This window comes from Nelumbo lutea, chromosome 5 (genome assembly GCF_056320005.1).
Source record: "Nelumbo lutea isolate HS-2025 chromosome 5, American lotus-T2T, whole genome shotgun sequence".
NCBI classification, from domain to species: domain Eukaryota; kingdom Viridiplantae; phylum Streptophyta; class Magnoliopsida; order Proteales; family Nelumbonaceae; genus Nelumbo; species Nelumbo lutea.
The window spans coordinates 27,069,074-27,096,452 of NC_142688.1; the positions used below are offsets into that span (position 1 = coordinate 27,069,074).

At 38.1% G+C, this 27,379-nt stretch overlaps 1 protein-coding gene across 1 annotated transcript; it reads left to right on the forward strand.

Annotated features, from left to right (window-relative positions):
• On the forward strand, positions 1-27,291 carry LOC148851226 (coiled-coil 90B-like protein (DUF1640)). Its single transcript, XM_088943860.1, has 7 exons — positions 1-967; positions 1,080-1,211; positions 1,452-1,511; positions 26,353-26,429; positions 26,524-26,580; positions 26,725-26,791; positions 26,890-27,291. The coding sequence occupies exons 1-7, from the start codon at positions 701-703 to the stop codon at positions 27,007-27,009; spliced, it is 780 nt and encodes a 259-aa protein (XP_088799986.1). The 5' UTR covers positions 1-700; the 3' UTR covers positions 27,010-27,291.
• Positions 27,292-27,379: the final 88 nt, after the last annotated feature.

Below are 27,379 nucleotides of genomic sequence, written 5' to 3' on the forward strand. Positions count from 1 at the left end.
GCGCTATCAGAGAGAGAGAGAGAGAGAGAGGTTAGATAGTTGAGCCGCAAGCGCAAAACACACAAACGAAGGTTACGCAACGGCAAGCAAAACATATGGGTTTGTCTGGCCGGCAAGCATCCGCTTGTATAGGAGAGGAAAGCAACTCTTAATCCTAGTTAAAATTCTCCCGATTTCTGAGGAGGGCCTCGAATCCGAAGTCGGAAAACATTGACACCCTGAAATAGATTGTCGAATCGATGTTATTATTACCTATTTCTCCTAACGATGTTTGTGTTTCGTCCCATCTAGTAGATTCTCTGCGATTCAGGCATCCCATTTTTGGTTTTTACTCTTTCTCTCTCTATCCTGTGCTTCGTCTCCTTCCTACTAGGTTGGGATAGAGAGAGAGGTATTATTATTGCTCTCTTGAAGCGCAAGGCAGAATTTCTTTTGTTGGTCTCTTTGAACTCTCGTTTGACTGGATTGCCCAAGCCAATGCAATGAATGCGGATTCGTTGTTGAAGAAATTGAATCGACTATAACCAATAGCAGTTCTTTTTTTCTTTGTTCTTTTACCTTTCATCTTTGAACGAGCGAGCGATTGAGACGTGATTTTTGAAGCCAATTTTTGGAATGAGAAAAACGAAGGATTGGTACTTCTCTTTGTAGATACTCGGTTTTGTTGGATTCTCTTATCTTATTTCAGTTGAAGAAACGAATGGCCGTCGCCGTTGCTTCTTATAGGCGAGCGGTATTGTTGGGGGCGAATTCATGGATTTACTTAACTAAGTTGAGAGGCATTGAAGGATCAAATACGGCAAATGCCGTAGACCGGTTCTTGCTTGGTGCTCATTCGTTTAGGATGCCTGCTTCTTTGGCCTTTAATTCATCATCATTTAACAGGTTCGATTGCAGGCTGATATCTCAGCTTCAGATGATGAAATCAAATGGCAAGCGTGCATTTCTTGTCGATACATTGGCTTTGGTAATTAATCTTCAATGTATATAACGAGTCAATGCTTAAAATAAATAGGTTTTTATTGCTTAGCTTACTGTATGAAATGATGAGAAAGTTTGCATCTGACGTTCACGTTCAGGTTAGGAGATTAGAAGCACAAGGCGTGCCTTCTAATCAAGCCGAAGCGATAACAACTGCTATCACTGAGGTTTTGAATGACAGCTTGGAAAATGTTTCTCAATCCTTTGTTTTGAAAGGAGAGATGCAGAAAGTAAGGATTTTCGTTTTTTCTCCATTTGATCCTTTATGTTGTTTCTCTCATTGAGATAATCTTTTGCTTTGTATTTTGATTTTTGGGGCCATTGATCATTTATTTTTCCATATAAGGACAATACTTTCTTCTCTGATTTTGAATAAACAGTTTTTTTTAAGGGTGTGCGTTTGTGCAATATTTAATGCAACCAACTTCCTATTCTATTACTTCTAACCTATTAATTATGTGTTTTTCTAGATCGAAATGATACAAGAAGCTAACTTGTCAAAATTCAAATCCCAGGTGCAAAATTCACAGGTACTAATTGAATCCTGCATTTTCTTTCTACAAATATGGAATCTTCAATATTGTTTTAGTTTTCCATGCTTGCATCTTTCCAATGAGTTGGACCTGGTGGAGTTCCATTGAGAAAAAAATGATGAAAAGGTTATGATTACAAAGGATGCATCATGTCAAAACACCCCAAGTACTTCGGTTCGAGTCTGAGAGCAGCCAGATGTGATTCAATCCAATAAAAGACTAGTAAAATATTTCAAATTATAGGAGAGAAGAAGAAGAAGAAGAAGAAGAAGAAGAAGAAGAAGAAGAAAACAACAACAAGAAGAAAAGGATGGAGAAGAAGAGAGTAAGAAGGAGTTTGATGATCTCCTCTCACCCCTCATTAATTCTTCTATTAATCTTCATTAACTGGGTTAATTACAAGTCTGCCCTTAAGTGGGCGACCAACTAAGCAAGAACTTTAAAAGAACTTATTATAGAAGAGATTAACAGGCCCATAAACCCATTAATATACGAAACAAATAACATACTACTTAAACATAAAAACAAATACTAAGATCCATTCGGCCTAGTCTCTCTACAGTCCCCCTCAAACTGAGCATAGATGTCAATCATGCCCAACTTGCTTATATAGTGTGTCAGCTTCTCTTATGGAACACCTTTGGTTAAAACATCAACCAACTGCTCTTTTGAAGAGATAAATTGCAAGCAAACTTCCCCTGAAACAACTCTCTCCAATATAAAATGTCTATCAACCTCTATGTGCTTAGTTCTGTTATGTTGAAGAGGATTATGTGCAATGTTGATAGCTGCCTGATTGTCATAATTGAACATCATTGGCTTTTCATAGTCAATATCCAACTCTTCCAAAGTGATATCAGCCACAGTAATTTTGACATTCCATGTGCCATTACCTTGTACTGTAGTTCAACTGAGGATTTTGCTACTACAGACTGCTTCTTACTCCTCCATGAGACATTGTTCCCTGCCATCAAAGCACAATATCTTGAGGTGGATCTATTATCATCAATAACTTTCCTTGGCCTTTCAAGAAACACAAAACTCTTTTTGCAACAGCCAAATGTGTATCACTGGGAGAATGCATAAACTGACTAATAACACTCACTACATAGGAAATATCTGGCCGAGTCATGCAGAGATATAACAACTTCCCTAGCAGTCTCTGAAACACTCCCCTATTAGACAACAATTCACTATCAATAGCAGAGAGCTTATGATTGAGGTCTATAGGGGTGGAAGCCAATTTAACACCAAGTTTACCAGTTTCTACAAAGAGTTTAAGAACATACTTGTGTTGAGAAATGAAGATACCATCCTTAGATCTAGCAATTTCAATTCCCAAGAATATTTGAGATCCCCCAATTCCTTGATCTCAAATTTAGAGTTAAGAAATCTTTTGAGTTTAATCACTTCTTGGGTGTTATTACCTGTAACCACAATGTCACCAACACAAACAATCAGAAAAGTCATCAAGGAGTTACTTCTTTTTAGAAACAAAGTATGGTTAGATTGGGTTTGTGTGTAACCAAAGGAGATAAGGGCAGCTCTCAATCTCTCAAACCATGCTCGAGGAGATTGTTTTAGACCATAAATGGATTTCTGCAGTTTATACACCTTCCCTTGCATTTCCTTTCCATACACCTCTAGAGGCAAAGACATATAGACCTCTTCATGTAGGTTTCCATTCAAGAAAACATTTTTAACATCAAACTAGTGGAGGGGCCAATCAAAAGTAACAGCTAAAGACAATAAAATTTGAACTGAAGTCATCTTAGCTACAGGAGCAAAAGTCTCAAGGTAATCAATGCTATACATCTGAGTGTAGCCTTTAGCAATCAATTTAACCTTAAATCTCTTAATAGCGCCATCGGAATGATACTTAATAGTAAGCATCCATTTAATTATAAAAAAAAAGTAAACACCCATTTACAACTCACTGGTTCCTTCCCTTTAGGCAAATCCATAATATCCCAAGTATGGCTTTTATGCAAAGCATCTAGTTCAATCATTATACCATCCCTCCGTTCAGGTTTAGATAGGGCTTCTAGTACAGACTTGGGAATCACATGGGTAGAAACACAGGCAAGAAAAGAGTAATAGGTAGGGGATAAAAGGCTATAGGATATGTGTTTGGAGATACAATGTGCTGTACACTTCCACTTGCCTTTGCGAAGGGCAATAAGAAGCTCAAGGTCTAGGGAGATAGTAGAAGGGTTAGATGAAGGTTGACCTGTTACCTCAGAAGTGATGGGAGGTGCCAGAGGCTCTATTGAAGGAGTGGAAATAGTAGAAATCACTGATTGCAGATTTAGTCGAATTTTTTGTGAAGGGAAAGATGAGGAAGATGAAGATTTCAGCAGTAGAGAAGAAAAGAGAAGGAGAAAAAGAGTAGGAAGTCAACCAGGATTCTTAGATTAACCCTAGTCGCCAACCCCTCATTATATTTATACTTAACTTAAAGGATGAGATCTTATAAGGATGCCCTTAGTAGGGCGGCTACTAATGTAGCTGAACAAACACAACTTAAAAACATAATCCTAACTAAACAACTTAAAATAAGAATAAAAACAACTAGTCCCAACTCGACACTCTCCCTCAAGTTGGGAGTAAATGTCACACATTCCCAACTTGCGTAGATCCTGCTCCAGCTTGTTCTTTGCAACACCTTTTGTGAGAACATTAGCGAACTGCAGATCATAAGCAATGTATGGAAGACAAACTTCTCCATAAATCACTCTTTCTCTGATAAAATGTCTATCCACTTCAATGTGCTTAGTTCGGTCATGCTGGACTAGATTATGGGCAATGCTAATTGCTGCCTGGTTATCACAGTACAACACATAGGTTCTTCTGCTTGTACACCAATTTCTTCTAATAGGGAACGAATCCAGATAAGTTCTGAAACTCCATGTGCCACGGCCTTGTATTCAGCTTTAGCACTTGATCTTACCACCACTGTTTGTTTCTTACTCTTCCATGAGACAAGGTTACCCCCAACAAGGGTAGGGTGCACACTCCTGAAGTTGATCTCCTGTCATCAAGGCATCCTGCCCAATCTGCATCTGTATAAGCCTCTAGTTTCAACTGTCCATGATTAGTAAACAATATGCCTCTGCCCGGGTGTCCCTTCAGATAAGCAAGAATCCTGTTAACTACCTCCCAATGCTGGATTCGTGGAGCATGCATGTATTGACTTACCACACTTATTGCATAGGAAATGTTTGGTCTTGTCATACACATGTATAGTAGTTGACCCACAAGTCTCTGATATCTCCCAATGTCCTTTACTGGCTCACCTTCTGATGCATTGATTCTATGGTTCTGATCAATAGGGGTACTGATTGCCTTCGTTCCAAGCTCCCCTGTCTCTTGAAGAAGATCCAAGACATAATTCCTTTGAGAGATAAAAATTCCATGTTTTGACTTTGCAATTTCAATGCCTAAGAAGTATCTCAGTTCTCCAAGATCCTTAATTTCAAATTCTTTATGTAGATTCCTTTTCAGACAATCAATCTCACTTAGGTCATTCCCCGTGACAACAATATCATCCACATAAACAATTAGGATTGACACCAAAGATCCCCTTCACTTCACAAACAAGGTATGATCGGATTGAGTCTGAGTGTAGCCAAAAGCAATCAAGGCCTTTCTGAATCTGTCAAACCATGTTCTGGGAGATTGTTTCAATCCATAAAGTGACTTCTTAAGCCTGCATATCTTTCCCTTTTCAGCATCATTGTAGAAGCCAACAAGAAGATCCATATACACTTCTTCTTGCAGATCCCCATTTAGGAAAGCATTTTTCACATCAAGTTGAAACAAGGGCCAAGAGTATGAGGTAGCAAGAGAAAGAAGTATTCGAACAGAGGTCATCTTTGCAATTTGTGCAAAAGTCTCTTAAGTAATCAATGCCATAGGTCTGTGTGTACCTTTCTGCAACAAGTCTTGCCTTATACCTTTCTATACTTCCGTCTGCCTTATATTTTATTATGTAAACCCATCTGCATCCAACTGTCTCATTGCTTTCTAGTAGATCCATAATGTCCAATGTCTGATTCTTAATCAAAGCTGCCATATTTTCTTGCATAGCTGTCTTCCACTCAGGTTTGGAGAAAGCCTCACTAACATTCTTGGGTATAGACACTGAGTCAAAGAGAGGAAAGAAAAACACGGTAGGAAGGAGAAAGTCCATAGTAGGATAAGTACTGTGAAATACAATGAGCAGTACATTTTCTCTTTCCTTTTTTGAGAGCAATAGGAAGAGCAAGGTTATTTGTAACAGGGTTAGTAGAATCAATGGGAACTGAAACAATAGCGGGACCAAGAGGAATACCTGAATCCATGTCAGCTGAATCTGGAGTGTCCAAGGAACCGACAAGAAGTGATGTGAGTTCTGTTGTAGTGGAATCAACCTTCTTGTAAAGTCTGTCATAAGTAATGCTGGTGAGGTAGGTGACACAGGAGGGTCAAGCACAAGAGTAGACACAGGGACTGGAACTGGGAGAGGAATAGACTACTGATTCACTTCCCCAAAACACTCCCCCTGAGAAGGATCCTTTGAGAAGAAGTATGTGGATTAAAAAAAGGTGACATCCATGGTAACATATCGGCTCCCAGAGACTGGATCATAGCAGTAGTACCTTTTCGGATTTTTGCATATCCAAGGAAGACACACTTCTTTGCCTTAGGGTCAAGCTTCGAGCGGTGAGGACCAAGGATATGTGCAAAGCAGATACACCCAAACACCCTGAGAGGAATATGAAACATCTCTCCCTCAGGAAAAAGGAGACTGAATGGGGTGCTGAATCCAAGTATACGAGAGGGCACTCTGTTAATCAAATATACTGTTGTGAGAACTGCATCACCCCAAAACCGAACTGGAACTGTAGATGTGATCATCGTGTTTCTTGCAATCTCAACAATGTGTCTGTTCTTCATTTTTGCAACACCATTCTGCTATGGACTGTAGGGACAACTGCTTTGATGGACAACACCATATTCTAGCAGATATGAGGCAAGGTGTTTTTCAAAATATTCCCTGGCATTGTCTAATCTGAACACCTTTATTCTTGTTCCAAACTATGTTAGCACCGCCTGATGAAATTGCCTCACCAAGGATGGTACTTCATTGCGGGATCTCATAAGGTAAATCCAAGAGTATCATGAGAAATCATCCACAAATAAGAGAAAATATCGATAGCCTCCCATAAAAGGAACATGGTAAGGTCCCCACGCATCAAAATGAATAACATCAAAAGAAGAACACCTTTTATTACTAGGTTTAAATGAATGTCTACAATGCTTTCCAAGTTGACAACCTTCACACTTCAGACTTGACAAACTAATAGACTCAAAAAGTTTTGGAAACAAAAGACTCAAAGAAGAAAAAGGTAAATGGCCCAAACGATTATGCCAAAGCATAATTTGACTCACAGACCCTGACTCACTATCCCTGCTGACATGATGACTCTGATGAGAAGGAAGCACATCTAGGAGGTAGATCCCATTCACTTCACGACCACTCCCAATCGTCCTCTTTGAATCCAGATCTTGCAAAATTCAATGACCAGGAGAAAAAATTACTGAGCAGTTCAGGTTCTTAATCAAACTACTAACATATAACAAATTAGTGCTCAATTTGGGAATATGAAGGACAGAGGGTAGAGAAATAGAATCACTAATCTTGACAGATCCCTTCCCATCAATGGGAACATGGGATCCATCAGCTGTGGAGACCCTATCTCTGCCAGAACAGAGCTGGTAAGAATAAAAAATAGTAGAGCTATGGGTCATGTGCTCTGAGGCTCCAGAATCTATAATACAAGGAGGTCCCTCCTTACCTGAAGTAGAAACATAATTTGTAGTGACGTGTGAACTACCTGTGTGAGCAAAGGAAGTCGAGTGGACTCCACCAGTACCACCTGTACCTTGCTGTCCGCTTGTTGCTGAACTAGAACTGGCTGTATCCCGCTGGTTCAGAAGTTACCCATACCTCTCAAGTTCGGCCCTTACTGCAGCAGTTGTAGTAGGAGGGGCCAAAATGTCATCGGTAACTGCCATGTGTGCATTTCACTTCTTATTTTTCAGTGTAGTCGGCACAAGATGTGGGTGAAGCTTCCAGCAAGTATCTCTTATGTGTTTAGGCTTCTTACAGTAGTCACAGACCAAATCTCTTTTATCTTCCTTCTCGATTTCACTGCCACCTCGATCTCCACTTTGTTTACATTTCACAGTACTCACCATGGTAGATTGATCAGAAACAGGATTTTTCATCATCACATCTCTCCTGTTCTCCTCCCCTGACACAAAGGCATATGCCTGGGAGAGGGTAACACTGTCCCTGGAAAGAAGATGCTGTTTTGCAATATCGTACTCAGGATTAAGGCCAGTAAGAAATTCAAACACCCTATACTTCTCTAGATGTTTCTGATAGGTAGCTGCATCCTTAGTGGTTTCCCAAGCAAATGTCTCTAAATGGTCAATCTCCTGCTACAGGGTTATAAGGGCTGAAAAATAGGCTGCAACAAGTCTATCTCCCTGCCTTGTAGAAATAATCTGATTTATCAACTGATAAGCCCTAGCAACATTCTCCTTTTGTGATTAGGTTTCTGCAACTCCATCCCATATTTCCTTAGCTGTATTTGCCCATAAAAAAAGTTTACTTATATGGGGCAACATGGAATTACACAACTAAGTCATCACCATATAATTCTCCTATACCCACTGGGAGTTGCTAGTTTTGGGTTTCACTTCTTCACCAGTGATTTACCCTAATTTCCCATGAGCACCAATGGCTATCTTTGTAGATTGTAACCATTCTAAGTAATTTACATCATCCAACCTAACTATAGTAATGGTCTCAGTCTCGAAAAGGTCTCCAACACCTCATCCCACTGGTCTCATTTCACTCCTGGGCTTATTTTCAACTCCTCAAAAAGTGTAAAGAAAATTACTGAAATATGCAAGAAGATCAAATGAAACACTTTTGGAACCAACAACACCTTTCTGGTGCCCTAGACTGTCTTCCCACAAAAGATTCCTTTTTTTTGCGGGACGGGAGAAGAGAGAGAAGAGTAGTCGCTCTCTCTGGAAGCCTCCAAATTAGGCAGGACTTGAACCGTCCCTTACAGAAAACTCCAAGGAACCCTAAAAATTAGGGCACCACTTCCTAGGTCAATTGAAGAGTCCAACAGAAACATGATTGTTCCCCTTTCTCTAGTTTTTCCTGATTTTGATGAGAAACCCTATACTAGCTACAGGGAAAACAGATCCACCAAAAAATCAAAAAATTGGGCTTACCTGAGATTCAATCAGCCTCTTAAATCACCATGCAGTCAGCCGATCTAGGGCTGCATGAGAAAACAACTCAAGGAACCTTCGGCTTGCTCTGATACCAAGTAGAAATCACTGATTGCAAATTTAGTCGAATTTCTTGTGAAGGAAAAGAGGAGGAAGATGGGGATTTCAGCAGTAGAGAAGAAAAGAGAAGGAGAAAAGAGTAGGAGGTCAACCGGGATTCTTAGATTAACCCTAGCCGCCAACCCCTCATTATATTTATACTTAACTTAAAGGATGAGATATTACAAGGATGCCCTTAGTAGGGCGACTACTAATGTAGCTAAACAGTCACAACTTAAAAACACAAACTAATGAGCCTAAAGCCCAACAACTTCCTAACTAAACAACTTAAAATAAGAATAAAAACAACCAGGCCCAACTCAACAGAAACAACTTTCCCGTGCTTGAATCTTTGTCTTTGGTACCACCTTTGGACAATGGGATCTGAGTGAAAACTAGGAGGGTGATCTGGAGGAGTAGGAGGAGCAGGAACATGAGTGGTGGACCCAATGGAAGGAGAATCAATTGAGGAAGATGTCTCAACAGAAGATTCAAAGGGAACTGGAAGAGGAACAACTAGGGACATAGCAAATGGTTCCTCAGAATGCTCCCCCTTAGGAGAAACATCAAAGAAAGGAGTAGACTTAGCAAATATGACATCCCTAGAGACAAAACGGATGCCACGAACTGGATCAAAACAACAATATCCCTTCTATTAGGAGGCATATCCTAAGAAGACACACTTATGTGCCTCAGGCCCAAGTTTATGTCTCTGATGATTATGAACATGTACATAGCAAGTGCATCCAAAAACTCGGAGAGGAAGAGAAAAGAGGTCCTCATCCGGAAAGAGAAGGCTAAATGGGGTTTTGAAACCTAGAACCCGAGAAGGCATACGATTAATCAAATATGTGGTAGTAAGAACAACATCCCCCTAAAATTTGATAGGAACATGTGGTGCAAACAAGAGGCATATAGCATCCTCAACTACATGGTGGTTCTTCTATTCCGCCACTCCATTCTGTTGTGGAGTGTAGGAACAAGAACTCTGATGAATAAACCCAAAGGTCTCAAAGTATGATGAAATGTTCTTTTCAAAATATTCCTTAGCATTATTAGAGTGGAATATTTTGATCTAGGTGTTAAACTGAGTAAGAATAAGTTCATGAAACTTTTGCACAATGGTTGGAAGTTCATCTTGAGATTTCATAAGGTAAATCCAAGTATAACGAGAATAATTGTCAATGAAGAGGATAAAATACTTGTAATCTCCCATAGTAGGCAGATGATATGGCCCCCATACATCAGAGTGCACAATATGAAAGAGAGAAATAGATCTTTTATTGCTTACTAAAGAAGAATGTCTACAATGCTTTGCAAGTTCACATGACTCACAATGAAGACTCGATAAAGACATTCCCTTAAGCATATTGGGAAACAAATGACTCAAAACAGAAAAATGTAAATGACCAAACTATAAATGACATGACATGAATCTATCAAAAGACTGACAAAACAAACTCCAAGGTTACTCCATTAGGTGGTCCAAGACTCCTATCAGGTGTGTCCAACAAGTATATTCCATTCGCCCCATGGCCACTCCCAGCCGTCCTTTGATATGCTAGGTCCTGAAAAACACAATGGGTAGGAAAAAAGGTTATGCTACAATTCATAGATTTAGTTAAGGTACTAACAGATAAAAGGTTGGTATTAAGTTTGGGGACATGAAAAATAGAGGATAAGACAAGGGTGTTAGAGGCCTTGATATCCCCTTTGCCAGAGATGGGAGCAAGAAACCCATCAGCAAGGGATTTGTTCTCTCTACCAGAGAGGAGTTGATATGAACAAAAGAGGTTAGATAAACTGGTCATATGGTCTGATGCACCAGAATCAATAATCCAAGGGATTTTATGATTATCTGAAACAGTAGCATGATTTGTAGAAGCACGTGTACTTGAGTGAGCGAATGCGGATGATGAGGTGTTGCCGGAAGGGTTGGATGCTGGGACAATGGTTTCCAAGTGATACAATAACTTCCCATACTTTTCAAACTCTACCTTTACTACTGCCAGCTGCTCCATTACTGATTTTTCTTCACTTCTCCTATTCCCTCCTTCAGGTACTGTGACAACATTAGCATTCTTAGGCTTTCCACTTTGACCATTCTTCTTAAAATTACTGTTATTGCTGTTATTTCGAAACCTGTTTGAGAGAAGATCTAGATGAAGTTTCCAGCAGGTGTCCTTAGTATGCCTTAGTTTCTTGTAGTATTCACATATCACTTCTTTCTTCTCAGTTGGATCCTTTAGCTTTATTCTAGCATGTGCAAAGTGTTCTGTAGGTGGACCTTGTAATTGTATTTTCTGCTTGCTCTCCTTACTGCTTACCATAGCATATGCCCGGGAAAAAGTGATCTCATCCTTATTCTCCCTAGTAATGTTGAACTCTGGGTTGAGTCTTGAAGAAACTCAAACACCCTGTTTCGTTCCATGAATATTTGAATGTCTCCACATCCTTGGTGCTCTCTCGTACCATTGTTTCTATAATGTCAATCTCCTGCCATAGTGACTTCAACATTGAGTTGTAGACAACTACGCTCTTCTCCCCCTATTTTAGACTTTTCACATCATTCTTCAACTTGTAGGCCCTTGCAACATTCAATTTCTAAAAGTGCGTTTCTATAACACTATCCCAAATCTCCTTAGCTGAAGTCATCCAGAGATAATGTTAACTTATGTGAGGCTGCATAGAATTGGCTAACCATCCAATCACTGTGTAGTTCTCCTACATCCACTTCTCATATGTAGGATTAGTCTCTGCCAGTTTCTCCTTATTGCCCGTGAGAAACCTCGGTTTACCTCTACTACAAACATAAATCTTTATAGATTGTGCCCATGCCAAATAATTTGTTCCATCCAGTTTGATTGTAGTCGTTCCTGTCAAAAGGGAATCTACTGGACCAACCCCTGACATTGGGATCTGCTTCATCTCACTTCCAAATTGCTCCATTGACCAAACAAAAGTCAAAAAACAAGGTTTTCAATCTTTATAGACTTAAGGTTAGTTCAACACCTAAAAGTCCCAAAACTAGGGTTTCATTGCACCCAACTTCCGGAGAGAAAGAGAGAAGTAGCCGCTCCTACCAGAGCTTCCAAAACCTCTTCCAACTATAATTGCCTACTTCTGGAGATCAAAAGGAGCCCTCCAAGCCTTGAGTGCCACACCAAAGCAGTCTTTTTAACTTGTAGCTGGAAACTCTCTAGTCAGCTAGGGTTTTGGGCAAAAAATCAGCAACCCCCCTTTCTTGGAAATCTACAGCCAGATTTTGACTCTCCAAATCCTCTACCAACTAGGCAAAAATGTTCTCTGAATAATCAACAACTTATCTCTCCATACACTCTTCTAATCTAAGGGTGTATGGGAAAAGAAAAGAAAACTAAAAGAGGAGGAAGACCTGCTTTGATACCAAGATGTGATTCAGTCCAATAAAATAACAGTAAAATATTTCAGATTATAGGAGAAAAGAAAAAGAAGAAGAAAACAGCAAGAAGAAGAATAAAAAGACGGAGAAGAAGAGAGTAAGAAGGAGTTCGATGATCTCCTCTCACCCCTCACTAATTCCTTTATTAATCTTCAATAACTGGGTTAATTACAAGTCTTCCCTTAAGTGGGCGGCCAGTTAAACAAGAACTTTAAAAGAACTTATGAAAGAGATTAACAGGCCCATTAACATACAAAACAAATAACATACTACTTAAACATAAAAACAGATACTAGGGCCCATTTGGCCCAGTCTCTCTACACAGCCACTTTGTGCAAAACATGTCAAAGGTTAGGACTGTATCCAGTCTACTCCTCCCAAGACCCCAGATAGCTGGGACCAACATTGGTTAATGGCGTTTATTTCTTTGGATCATTAAGAGATATTGGTAGAAAGCAAATTGACAAGGGGGTAATGTATTCCTAAACAAAACTAAATCCAAAAGGTTTCTCAAAGGACAGAAGTGAGCAAAGTTAGCAATGTAATGGAACTGACTAAAGAAAAGCTATCTTGATAGGGATAACACCAAGAACATAAAGAAATAAAACAAAAGAAAAATATTTTTTCTTTGAGTAGGAAGAAAGGCAAACGTTTTCCCTTAATCATCTTGTGAATATAGAGCTTCCTATCCAAATGAAAAAGGAGAATTTCATGGTCACAAAGGGGCGGATAAAGTAAAATTCACTGACTTATGGCTGCCTATGCAAACCCATTTGCAGGGGATTGGACCTACCACTCAATATTTCTCATTTAGAGATTCTTTATGCAACTCAGGCTAGTTTGTTTTTTATTATCTTTTTATCAGAACATCATCAGAGTAGATTGAATTACTGTGAATTCATACATAGAAGGTGATGAAGGGAAAGCAGATTTTAATGGTCTCTAAGAATGAAACGGTTGGAAGGAAATGATTGATAACATGGCTTTTAGATAGAATGTAATAAACTTATTTCCCTTCAGCTTGATGCAAAAGAATAGAAAGAACAAGAAACAAGAAAAATGGGGAATTGAATATCTGGTATTGGTAATAAACTCGTTTCCCTTCAGCTTAAGAAACAAGAATTGTAATTACTGTTGTAAATTTATCAATGATGGGGCCAAAAGTAATCAATAAGATAATTGTACGAAGTCCTTTTTTTTTTCAGGAAGTGGGGTTGATGCAGGATGCTAAAATTCAGAAATGAAGGGGAATTACTTGATCTTCAAGTTGAAACTGGAGAGAAAACATCTCATGTCTGTTATTCTGCTTGCAGCAACAATTTGGAGTGTCTCAGAACTCATTAAATTTGCCTGATGTTGGTGTTATTAGAAAGCTATTCAATCATCTACCCAACAAGCTGAAGATCACATTAAGCAAGTTATGGTAGATTTAGGTACAACTGACGAATTTATGATGGGAATTATATATATTTTTTGGTTGTTTTGAGTCAGAGTTCTAGTAGTTTAAAGGATTTTTGTTGGGTATTGATTTTAAAAGTTGTTTCCTTGTCATAAACTTATGTCAAGCTTGCAGTGGAGAAAAAGTCGATTTTTAGGTCTTTTAAGGGACTTATAGTCAATCTTGAAGATTGAAGTTAGTCCAACCATGGGTATGAGCTGGAGAGTGACTGGGAGTCTTTTGATTAGGGAAACAAGTATGATAAAGGTCCATTTTGTTGCTGTGAAAGAGGAGGATGATAACTGGAGTAAAATTTGCTTTGGCTTAGTTTTCTTTAGTACTAATGCCAAATTTTTGTTTGATGATGCTGCATTTTTCAGGAGGCTACTAGGTGTTGATTCCTAGTAAGCCTAGGTGCTAATTCTTGGGTGATTTTTTAACTTGTTTCTTTTTCAGGTCAATCCTACATCGGAGGTCATTTAGCTTGGTGATTCTTGGCTGCATAGATCTCTTTGCTAGATGATTTATCTTCCAAAAATAAGTTAAGGAAAATAGGTTTCTAAAGGGGTCGTTTAGCAAGGTGGATGATGTGGTGATTCCAAATTACCTATCTAACGTGGGAACCTCTAGATTGGTTTATGCATTCAATTCCTAGTCTAGTTCAACTTTATGTCCCCATATATTTGACTTCTCCAATTAATATTTGGAAAATTCTTATCTAAACAATTCCTCAAAAAAGGATCTATGGTTTTTTGAAGGCGGACTGATAATGCTATTTTTTGGTTTTATAGTTTTTGTTTATTGGGAAATGTTTTCTTCATATGTTTGTATTATCATTATATGAATATAATTTCTGTTTTTCATGTACACCAGCTTATTCTAAGTTATTTCTGTTAAATTGCACTTATAGGTAAATCTACAATTTATATCTTATGGTATATTGATTAAACTCTCAAGGACACATTTACTCTTTGGGTTTTCCCAAGTTGTGTCAAATACATGTGACATATCAGAGTTAGACATCAGTATGTGATATTTGCTTGTTACATAGGTTTAGATATACTATAAAACATCACAACCAGCTATTATCCAAAAGAAAAATAATAAAGAAATCACAGGCAGCCCCTTAGTCCTCCCTCTGGTAAACTACTTGGGTAAAGAGCTATTGTGATACAATTACGGAAAAGCCATTCTGACCCCAGATTTGGAATCCATTTCATCTGAACTGATCCATCAGTTGCACCTTATTTCATTAAAAAAGAGAGCCAGATTCCAAGGTCCACTTATTAGGCTCCATTTGATTTCCTCCCTATACAAATTCTGGTGAGAAGGGCTCTTACCTCACTTCAGAAGCTCAGTGAACTTCTGGCTTCTGAAGTGTCTTTTGGATATTAAGACTTAAGAGAGCTTTGGTCAGATGAACACATCTATATCATAGAACAGTGAGCTTCTTCATTCTATTTTCTATAACTATACTGGTAGCATTACTACCAGTAGAGTGGAACATTGGTTATGCATGAGGTTGTCTTGCAGTTATACTGTTCAGGGTTGGTCTCATGTGGTAAGATCCCCTACTTCTAGGCTAGGCCAGTTGGTAAAGTGTTAGGGGAATTGAACTGTAGATCTGGAATCAAATTCCACCTTAACAATTCTGACTACTAACCATTGAGCCAATTGCTTAGCCAAAAAAAAATCCTTTTCTCTTGGAAACTTCTCAGGTTTGGGTTCTCCCTCCTTAAGGAGCAATTTAGCTCAATTTCAGTGTCTGCTTCATGAACCAGGGGCCCTTTAGAGTGAGGGAGCCATCTAGGGGTGCAACAAGATAGCATTTAGTGGTTGGCCTCATTGAATTAGGGGATTTGCTTCCAGATAGATCAAATTTTTGCTTCAGGTTTTCAGGCTGATGGCAGTTTTTTGTGTGTGTGTTGGGGAAGGAGGGGGGGAGTCACCATTTACCGGTGATTGCTGGTTCATTTAGAGATGGTGTTAAGAGCCTTTGGATGTGATACTAGAGAGGCTAAGGTTCTGGCCTTCAGAGTGAACATCTAGGTTGGCTCTAGAGGTTGTCTAACTCCTTGGTTGGTAGCTTGGCTTGAGGATTTATAGGTAGCAATGTTGTAAGACCTGGAATTTTCACCAAATCAGAAAGGCCACTGGGTCATAGTTTTAGTTGAAGTGGTTCAACCACTGGGTTGACCCTATGACCTGTGATATCATATATATATAAATATACATTATTTTACGTATAATATAACATGTGTGTTAACTGTGGTTTATTGTTGATATTTTCGGTTCAAGTCTTGTAAATTGTTTTTTGTAGCTTAATGGTGTTGTGTGTTAAAGATAACATACAATTCTTTGTAAATAAGAGGTTATGAGTTCAATTCCCCTCATTGTCATTTTACAATATGCAATGAAGTTGTGACATGGATGTAGGGGTGTCAACGATGTTCTAAAATCTGATTTTGAATTTGAATTTAGCATTATTGAATCAAATTCGGATAATTTGAATATCGTAATCGGTTGAATTTGGATCAGTGATTTAAAAGGCGCGCCTGAGGCGCACAGGCGAGGTGCATTTTAGGGTATGCGCCTTGCGCCTGAGGCTCACCCCTTTCAAAAGGTGCACACCTGATGTGCCTTGTGCCTCAGCCCAGGTGTGCACCTTTTTTACCTCCCCCCCTTTTAACTAGTGATATGCATCTTCATTCTTCTTAATATAAAGGATTTTTATTAAAAATAAAGAAAAATGAGATCCTTCTTCCTCTTTCTTCCTCCCCATCCCCCTCCTCTTAAGTAGGCTTATGCCTCTTATGTTCTGAACTACGCCTCACACCTCTAGGTAGTGGAATGCCTCGCATCACGCCTCCGCGCAACATTGGACCCAGCTAATACCCAGTGCTGAAAGAAAGTGATTCCAGATTTTTGTTGAGACAGAGCAGTGAATGAATAGATGGCTGCTGTCTTCTTGATTTTGCCCACATAGCACACAAGTTAATTCCTGGATCTGCATACCTCTTTTAAGCAAATGTGTTTTAGTTAAACATCTGTCTAAAGTAGCCCAAACTAAAGCATTAACCTTTGAGGGGGCTACAGAATTCCAAACTTTTGCAGCCGGAAAATCCACTGGACTGAGATTAGACAAATGTCTAGAAAAGATCTGACAGAGAAATGACCATCCAAACTCCAATTCCATATCCAACTATCCTCCACAAGCTGATCCAGGTGCTGGAGGGAATATCTATGTTGTGCAAGGCACTAATGTTGGCTTGGACACCGGTGATGTAGTAGGGCTGGAACAATCTCTCTTCCTCTCTCTTTCTGTCTTGTATTAGTTTGTTCCAGCCCTACTACATCACCATATCTATCCTACATCATTCTTCTATCTAGGGGTGGATCCAAGCCGAACCAAGCCGAATACTTGTCTATTCAAGCTTGGCTTGCTGAAATTGTATTAGGCTCGAGCTCGGCTTGAGCTCGATTGCAAGCCGAGTTTTTTTTCTAAAAAATAAAATTATACATATAAAAATATTTTATCTATTTTACATAAAAAATTAAGAATTATAAAAATTATTTATTATTATACATATAAAAAATAAAAAATATACATATAAAAATGTTTTTGTTTTACATACAAAAAGTAAGAATTATAAAAATTATTTACTATTATACATAAAAAATAAAAATATTATATATATGTATGTATGTATATAATAAAAAAGTATTTATTTATTATACTAGGCTTGATTAGGCTCGTGAGCCTCACGAGCCGAGCTTCACTGGGCTCGAGCTCAGCTTGATCAGCAAACGAGCCTATATATCAGGTTTGAGCTTGGCTTGAAGCTTGATTTAAAGTAAAAACTGAGCCGAATCGAGCTTTTCACGAGCCGGGCTCGAATAGCTCGTGAGAAGCTCGGCTCGTGGTCATCCCTACTTCTATCTTAGAATTAAGCACTAACTTTTTAATCCCAATCATTGCTATGCAATATGAGAGATGGTGATTGAGCAGAATACACTATGATGGGCCTAGAAAAGGTGGTTCTTGATCTATAGCTTAGTGGACAACTATGAAAATTAGAGGGTAGGGCTATGACAAAGAACGCTAGGGTTTTAATTAACAAAGTTATGTCAGAAAAGAGATGATTTACTCCCACTTTAGCCATGGGTTACAGGCATAGGAAGACAGATACCAAACCCTTTCTCTTTGGTGCATTGCACGAGTATTGATTTCCCAATGAATTATCTCTTGGTTGGAGATCCATATCATATGTGGTCTATAAACCTCCTAAAATTTTCTTTATGAAGAAAGACAAAATTGTTCACCCACATGCACCATGGTGTTCAAATGACCAAATATGACATTTGATAAGAAAACTTCTTTGATGTAATCAAGGAGGAGAATGACATTCTTGCTTAATAGAACTTTCAGCATTCTTCCTAACCCAAGATTCTAGAATATGCTAGTTCTGCGGATAACATAATTGGAGATGGAATTGTTTGCAATTAAAATTCAAAGACTTGGGTGCCATTTGTTAAACTGAAAACTCATAATCATCTAAGCCTTATCCCAACTATATGGTGTTGGCTACATGAATCCTGTTTCACCATTCCATTCTGTTTAATGCCATATCCATTTCTAAATTATGAGAACATTTGTAAACTGAAACTGAATAGTGAAAATTAGTTTTAACATCTGAACATTGAATGTGCTGGAATTAGTAACTTACTTGCATTGGCCTGCAGTGTTCTCCCAGATTGGTTTTGCAAAATTGAACATCTCTTTGGAATGTGATGCCTTCCATGTTTCCAGAGTTGAGGATTGAGAGTATGGAGATTAGGAGACTGACCATCGGTTGGATTTTTAATTGCTTTTTTTATCAGCAACACAGAAAAAGTTTTAATGATTAGAAGAATAAAGAGCAGATTACAACAAGGAATTGTGAAAGGACGGTCCAAAATAGAACTAGCCCCCCAAAAATTGCAAATGTGCCCAATACATATTGTTTCTTTGAACCCCTTGCTTATCTAAACTGTCAGCCAAGCTATTCGCAGATCTCCTGATCCATCTGATTTGGATATACAAATCCTTCCATTTGAACTGCCTAAATTCATTTTTGAGTTGCCAAATCACCCCTTCAGCTTTCCTCAGCTATTCCACTACAATCTTAGAATCTCCTTCAACAATTAGCCTATTAATGCCCATTTCTTTTGCTCTTTCTACTCCAAAAACTGATGCTAGAAATTCTGCTTTTACTGAATCCCCTTGTTCAATTGGCCAGAAAAGAAGGCCCAAATAGCACCACTCTCATCCCTAATTACCCCTCCAGTGCCTGAGGCCCCTAATTACTGCTTTGCTCCTCTCCTTTTCCTCAAAGGTTCTCAGATTCTTTCTTCCCAGACTGTCCACACCACTGCTGCTCTTGTACATCTCCACAACAACCTACCCCTCCTTTTACCGCTTTTTAATACATTAGGGCCAAACAACCTCTCCAAACTATCGGAAGTCTCACCTGCAACCAAAATGAGAAAAAAAAACCATTCCCAGATGCAGCGAACAAAAAGGCAGGAGATTAAGAAATGGAAAGCTGTCTCACCATTCACCTTACACAAGCAACACCAGTTGGGGGACAGAGGCCAACTGGTTAATTGGTCCTTCATGAATGTCACATTACATTTGATAAAGTTAGAGTTTTGGCATCTTGATACAAGGGCCAAAGAGAAAAATATGGAGTTTTGGGATCTGGGAGGGAGTTTTCTCGAAAATTTCAGTCATTGGTTAATTAGTTTAGGAGTTTTTCTATTTTCTTACTATAGTAACAATTTTGTGGTTTTGGTTTTTCTTAGTTCTAGTGGGATTGGCCGCCCCTATGGTGTCTACATGTATTTAGAGTAAAAAAGTGGGGATTAATATTGGAATGATTTTTGTACATATTATGCTTTTGGTGAGTGATTCCCACTTATTTGAGTTAGGGATGTCAGTATGTCAGGTTTGGTGTGGGATTTGTTCAACCTGAACTTGAAGTCACTCTAACCTGAACCCAAACCAACACTAATAAATGAAATAGGATTACTTAATTGAACTGGACCCACCCCCACCTCTTGATGCCTGATTTAGACTTACTCAACCTGAACTTGGTGCAGGTTGAACTCGACTTGAAGCCTGATTTAGACTTACTCAACCAAACCTGAATGACCATATTGGGTTGGCTCAAGGTGGGTTTACTACTTAACCCAATCCATTGACCTGCCTACTTAGAGTGATTCTATGCATCCTATTGAGTGATTACTAATTTTCCCTTTTTTCTATCTCTAGTTTCTTTCTCATCTTTTAAGCATCCATTACAACCATCAACAGCCAATAATTTCTTCATCAAAAGATGTTCATTCAACATTAATAGAAGATTGGAACTGATCTTGATTTTTTTTTTTAATTTTATAGTTTTTAGTTTTAACTCAAAATTTTCCCATTCTAGCAATTTTTTGTTTGTTATATACCAAACCATTTTTGCTTGCTCCCATATTTCAACTCTTTCCATGGATTGTGAAAATTTTGGAAAGAGTTGAAGTGGGATAACAAAAATGAGAAGAACAATTTGTTTTTTCTTTATTTTTAATAAAAATCTTTTTATATTAAGAAGAGCAAAGATGCATAACATTCGCCTCCGCTTCGACAAGACCCCCATAACTCAAAAAAACAAAAAATTGGGATGCATCGAAAAGGGGGTGGAGTGGGGGTCTGGGGGGCGAAGCCAACCAGCCGAAGGGGCAGGGGGCAAACCACTTTCTTTACCCTTATCTTATCTTCCCTTCCCTTTTCTTTTCTTTCCTTTCTCTTTTTTGCTTCACTTTCTTTTTCTTTCCCTTCTCTTTCTTTCCCTTTCCTTTCCTTTCTTTTTTCTTTTTTTTTTTCTGTCTTTTTATATAAGATGTGCATGAGGCGTACGCCTCATGAAAAAAGCTTTTTCTTTCCCTTTTTTTTCCTTTCTTTTTTCTTTTTTTTTTTCTGTCTTTTTATATAAGATGTGCATGAGGCGTACGCCTCTAGCACGCCTCATGAAAACAGCGCAAGAGGCGCGCCTCTTGCACCTGAGGCGTACCACTTTCTTTACCCTTATCTTATCTTCCCTTCCCTTTTCTTTTCTTTCCTTTCTCTTTTTTGCTTCACTTTCTTTTTCTTTCCCTTCTCTTTCTTTCCCTTTCCTTTCCTTTCTTTTTTCTTTTTTTTTTTCTGTCTTTTTATATAAGATGTGCATGAGGCGTACGCCTCATGAAAAAAGCTTTTTCTTTCCCTTTTTTTTCCTTTCTTTTTTCTTTTTTTTTTTCTGTCTTTTTATATAAGATGTGCATGAGGCGTACGCCTCTAGCACGCCTCATGAAAACAGCGCAAGAGGCGCGCCTCTTGCACCTGAGGCGTACCCCTTAGAGGTGTCAGCACCTCTGGCATACTCCTCAGGGTGTTTTGAGAGCGCCTCGCCTGGAGATGCACCTCTAGGTGTATGCCTCCCACGCCTTTTAAAACACTGGTCATGTCATACCATATTTCATTTTTTTATTTATCTCTCAAAGGTAAAATGCATAAGATAACTAGAGGGGACTGGAGACAAGAACTTCATTACCTTTTCAGAACTGGACAACCTTGCACATTTGCAGCTATTTTTGGTTTTAGTAGGTTTAGCTTTTTGATAGGTAATCAAAAAAGACCAGGGGTCCTATGTACAATGTTTTCATCTATACAGCATGTGACTCATGTATGATGCTCATGGCCTATATAACATCTAAAAGTTGGAAAAGATTACACGCCAGTTGGTAAAAAACTGAGTGAAAGATAAGCATTAAAAAATCTGTCAAGATGGATGACCAATTAACCAGAAAAATAACAGCTTCTCAATCTTCCAATTACCCTTGGAGGATGGTTGGATGTGGCCCAATCATCAACAGCTTGGCTTTTTGCTTTTTGATAAAATGTACAATATGTATTTCATTAATATAACCAAAAAGTATCCCTGTACAACAAGAGGCTGTACACAGGGAGTGTACATACTGCTGCCCCCACAGTTCTATAAACCAAATCCCACATCTTTACAAAAATAATCTCATGTACAAAAGGTCATTATAGTTTGTCTTCGAACAACTTGTTAGTAGCCAGCCAAGAATACATCTTTCCCAAGATTTTTTGGAACACAGAATTTGTAGAGCCTCCCTTGTTTTTGAATATCCTGGCATTTCTATCTTCCCAATACACCAAAAGACTATAAAAAAAAACAGAAAAACACCAAAAGACTACAGCAGGAACAATGTTCTGAACCAATCTCCCTCCCTTGCTCAAGCCTTGTACCCTCTAGCCTTTTACAAACTCTGCAACAGATTCAGGACAGCAGTTACTTTCTAAAAACATACCTCAAATTCTGGACCATATTTTGTGGAAAATTCATAATGCAACAGCAAGTGATTGATAGATTTAAAATGATCACCATACAACACACAATTAGGAGAGTGCACCACCATACCCTTCATCATCAGATTTGTCTCTTCTGAGGATTCCCTGTTCATAAATGCAGGCCATTTTACACCAAATAATATTTACTGGTACAACCTGATCCTCCAATGTTGCTAGAAAATTGGAGAAGGATCTTACAGTGAATCTGCCTGATTTTTACCACCTCCAGATTATTCCATCAGCTGTGCTACCATTAACAGCTGTGCTTATTATACAAAGGGATTTGCAACCACCACCACCACCACACCAAATCAAGTTGAACTTTGATGGATGCATAATGGGTAGTCTGGGCATTTTAGGTATATGAGGTGCTTTCAGAATCTCAGTGGGAGTATCATTGTGCTTTTTTCAGGACTCGTTAGTTGGGGGACTCAATAAGAGCTGAATTGATTGCTCTCCTACAAGGTTTGAAGATTGGGTGGAACTCTGAAACTGAGAAATCTAGCAGTGAGAGGGGATTCCTAAATGGTCATAGGATGGTTAAAAAAATGGTCAAGCAACTTGGCTACATTGGCATGCATTGAGAGAAATGAAGCACTTGGCAAGATAAATGGTGCACTCCTTTGTTTGGATTCACAGATTGGCAAATGACTTGGCTGACTCTCTAGCCCAACAGGGGGTTAATAGGGAACACTTGTTTTATATGATGCTGAAATTAAAGGGGTTAGGTAGCTAGAACTACAAGTAGCCCAACAAAAAAGAGATTCGTTCTAAATAGCATTGTTTTATTTATACCAATAAAAATTACAAAGATAATAAAAAAATTCCCCAATTACCTTTTCTACCAAGTTTATCTTTCATTCTTTCTGATAGTAATAACTTGATAAAGTGGCACTACATCTGGTAGGAGAGGGGCAAAGCAGTAGCAAGTGGGCCATTGATTCTTCACCTAGTGGCAAAGAGAGCATTCATTTTGAATATCTCTTCTTGAGATAAGGTGATCAGTTGTGAAGATTCTTGATCTGTGATGCCCAGATATAGATGCGTAACATGGATACAGATATGGGGGGTCTGGATACAGACTATGTTTTCATGCTTGTCATCCCTAGCCTTTACCATTACACCAAGCAATGGCTCCTTAATGGATGTATAAAACAAATGTCAATTAAAGACTATTGTAGGAGTTTGAACCAGAGGCCAAGGATGGATGCTACAAGGTATATATATTACTATATACTTAAACTTATCAATACATATGATAGACTCCAGAGGAACAGGAAATGTTGGTACGTATCCCACATGAATATGTTCTTTGCCTCAAGAGTGGGGAATGCTCAAACCACATTTTCATATCTTGTCAATTTTCTTGCCAGATTTGGAGCTGTTTCTTTTCTTTGTTTTGTAAAAATCAGGTTGCCCCTCAAAGTACCATGAAGTTGTTTTCACAAAGTTTTCTTGGCTGTCACACCAAAAGAATGAAATTGCTTTGGCATTATATAAGGGCAGCAATTTTATGGATCATTTGGGTGGAAAGGAGTGCAAGGTTATTTGATAACAAGCAATTGGGGGTGGAGCTATTGACAAATTTGATCTAAGGGTGGACCATTGGATGCTGGTTTGTAACGAGTTCAAAGGTGTTAAAATAGAACACCTATAAAGAGGGTTGCAAACTATAGCTGGTTATTCAGTGGGCAGAACGAGGCTGAATGATTGCCATCCATCCTGGGTTGACAGTCTTAAATTCAATTTTGAAGCTGGCTTTTGATAATTCGTGCTTTTGGGGCCTAAAAATATTTTATACATTCTATAACATGTGCATCAACTGCATGTGTGGAATTTAAGCTTCCACTACATGGCTGCATATATGGATACTCATGACACTTGAATGTAGTGTGTCATGTGGCAGCACATATGGATGCCATGTGAATTTTGTATTCAATAAAATTTGTGTAGGCCACGGAGCAGCATATATGGATGCCACATGATATTAATGACGTGTGTGCCCCAATGGAAATGTTATATGGTATCAATGACATGTATATTTTACGTGACAGCATATATGGATGTCATATGACATCAATGACATGTATTGCCATATGATAGCACATATGGATCCACATGACAGTTGAATGTATTCAATGACACGTGCCATGTATCAGCATATAATAATGCCACATGGCACTAGAATGTTTTCATTGACAAGTGTGTGCCATGTGACAGCATATATGGATGATATGTGGAATCATTTCATGTGTGCTATATGGCAGAATATATGATGCCAACTGGCACTAGAATGTATTCAATGACATATATGTGCCATGTGGCATTATATATAGATGCCATGTGGCACTTAAATGTATTCAATAAAATGTGACATGGTGGATATATGGATACCATATGGTAGTATATATGCATGTCACATGGTATTTGGATACACCATGTGGCAGCATATATAGATGCCACATGTCATTCATACGTGTGCAACGTTTTATTTTATCCAAATGCTGAACTGTTGGCAGTAATACAAGGGCTTAAATTAATAACATTATGAATTGGGGGGAATGATTATTGAAGGTGACTGCAAAGTAGTGATTTCATGGCTCAACTGAGAAGCAGAACCAGCTTGGTAGTTTATTAGACTTTTGGTGAGGGATGCTAAAAATTTAGGAAGGGGAACTGCTCAATCAAGTGTCAAGGGTGTAATTGGGGTTGTTATTATCTATATCTGTTTGGTGTGTTCAGCTTATAGCTGCTTCTTGTACTCTCCCTACTGTCTACACTCTACACAGGACAGTTTTTTGGCTTCATGGGGCTGCACAACAGAGGGTAGCCCATACCCATACCCATAACCCCAAACCCTGGTGGCAATAGGATTTGATCCCACGCCTCCCCCACAATCAACCAGAGAACTTACCAATTGAGCCACCTTCAATTGTTCTACATAGGACAGTTTGGGGCTCTTTTTCTAATCTAATACAATTCTGTTACTTAACAAAAAAAAAAAAAAAAAAAAAACTTAGTAACTTGATAATGGGCTGAAGATTTTTCCTATATTACTTGCCAGATAAAAGTGGTGGATAGGGGTGTTCATTCAGTTGATTTGGTTATAACCGCCAATCTAAACAACATGTTGGTTTATCCAATTTAATGAACCAAACTGAATCAAATTCAATTTGGTCTGGTTTGGCTTGGGCCCATTAACAAAAAGAGAGTATATTATATTTGTATTAGTATATATCTATTAATAAAACATATGTTATATTAATAATAAATAAATAATATATATTAGTATAAATTATATTAATACATATATATCAGTTTATTCAATTTTTGGTTCGGCTTGGTTGAATTTTTTTGCCAAACCGAACTGAAAACCATATAAACTAAATCGAATTGGATTATTCAGTGTGGCTTTTGTTCTTGGGTTGAAGATTTTGCCCATATTGCATGGTGGATAAGGGTGTTCATTCGTTTGGTTTGGTTAGAATTGAGAATCTAACTGACATTTTGGTTTTATCCATTTTAATGAACCAAACCGAATTCAGTTCAGTTTGGGCCCATTAATAAAAAGAGAATATATTATATTTTTATTAATATATTAATAAAATATATTTTATATTAATAAATAATATCAGTTTTCATATTTTGGTTTGGTTCAATTGAATTTTTTTCCAAACTGAAAACCAAAGCTTGGTTTTTGGTTTGGTAGCCAAATTTGATCATTCCTAGTGGTGGACGTCCTCTATTATTTGTACCACTAATGGACTTATTATGTATATATAACTAACTAGTTCGATGTTCCGAAGATAAATTTAACTTTTGCAAGAATAAAGTCGTTTGTTTCCTTTAAATGAATTTGAACTTGAGAAAACCATATTGTAACATGCCACCACAGCCATTTCCTGTAAATGTTAAATTTCATGGTTGTATATTTAGCCTTCTTTCTAACATATTTACTTGTTTTGTCTTTTTATTCTTACGCATATGTATTCTTGAGACTTGATCAAGCTTGATCAAGCCTTGCTTCTTTTTCTTTTCTTACCCCTCTATTATTCTCCATATGGACCTTGGACGTTGTTTTTTTTCTCTATCTTGATTTTATGATTCTTTTATTTCTTAAGGTAGTTCTAAATTCTTAATGCAGGAGAATCATTTTTCTTTGTTGCAACGAGAGACTGAAAAACTTCGGAGTGACATAGAGAAGATGCGCAGTGAATTGAGGTATGCCTGTAGAATTTTAATTCTTTATGCCATTTCCTATGACTATGTACTTTGAATCAAAATATTTACACTTAAGAACATTGATTTGACACAGGTATGAGATTGACAAAGTTACTGCAGGTCAACGTTTGGATTTGAATCTTGAAAGAGGGTATAAAAAATAAAAACCGTAAATTCCTTACTTTCTAAAAATTGCATGGTTAAGTATTGTGGTCCTTTGCTACCTTAATCAGATGAGTTCTTCTGTGTTACCTCTATTATATCCTTCTTAGTAACTGTTAGCCAATCAATGTAGGCGTATTCGTGATGAACTGGCCAACCAAAATGCAGAAACAACCAACCTTACTAACAAGCTTGACCGGGTGAGCTTTGTGATTAATGCAGTTGATATTTAAGATATGATAGAAAAGCAGTTGGGCTTATTGCATTAAATCTGGGATCTCTTGATTCTTTTTTACAGGAAATTCATGCATTAAAGGCTCAGTTAGAAGCAGCTAAGTATGATGTAATCAAATACTGCATAGGTACCCTTGTGTCCATATGTGCTGTTGGTCTTGCTATAGTCCGCATTCTGATGTAAAGAAATATTGTATTATTGTTACTCTTTCAATTTAAGGTGAGCAAAAGATATATTAGCCCATTCATTTTTTTCCTGGGATACTGGGTGCTGAAGATTTTGAAATTCAGTGTCAGCGTTGGTTGGCAAATGTGGCTCAAAGAAACATGTCCATTTTGAATAGTTGTCTTTTTTTTTTTTTGGGGGGGGGGAGGTGATACCCTTATTTCTTGTGTCATTTCTTATTATGTTCATGCCATTTGGAAAATAAATAAAATTTGTGCATGTTAAATGTGCCTTTTGCTATTTGAGTATTCAAAATTTGCATGCTTAAGAGGAAACTTCAAGGTTTGTGTTTAAATATAAAATAGGAGGAATTGTATGAATTTAGGAA

What these genes read in the sequence shown, in the direction of transcription:
- LOC148851226 (XM_088943860.1), top strand. Translation starts at nt 701, where the DNA reads ATGGCCGTCGCCGTTGCTTCTTATAGGCGAGCGGTATTGTTGGGGGCG. An exon ending in AAGATGCGCAGTGAATTGAG is followed by an intron (nt 26,430 to 26,523) that starts GTATGCCTGTAG and finishes GATTTGACACAG; the next exon opens with GTATGAGATTGACAAAGTTA. An exon ending in TTACTAACAAGCTTGACCGG is followed by an intron (nt 26,792 to 26,889) that starts GTGAGCTTTGTG and finishes TCTTTTTTACAG; the next exon opens with GAAATTCATGCATTAAAGGC.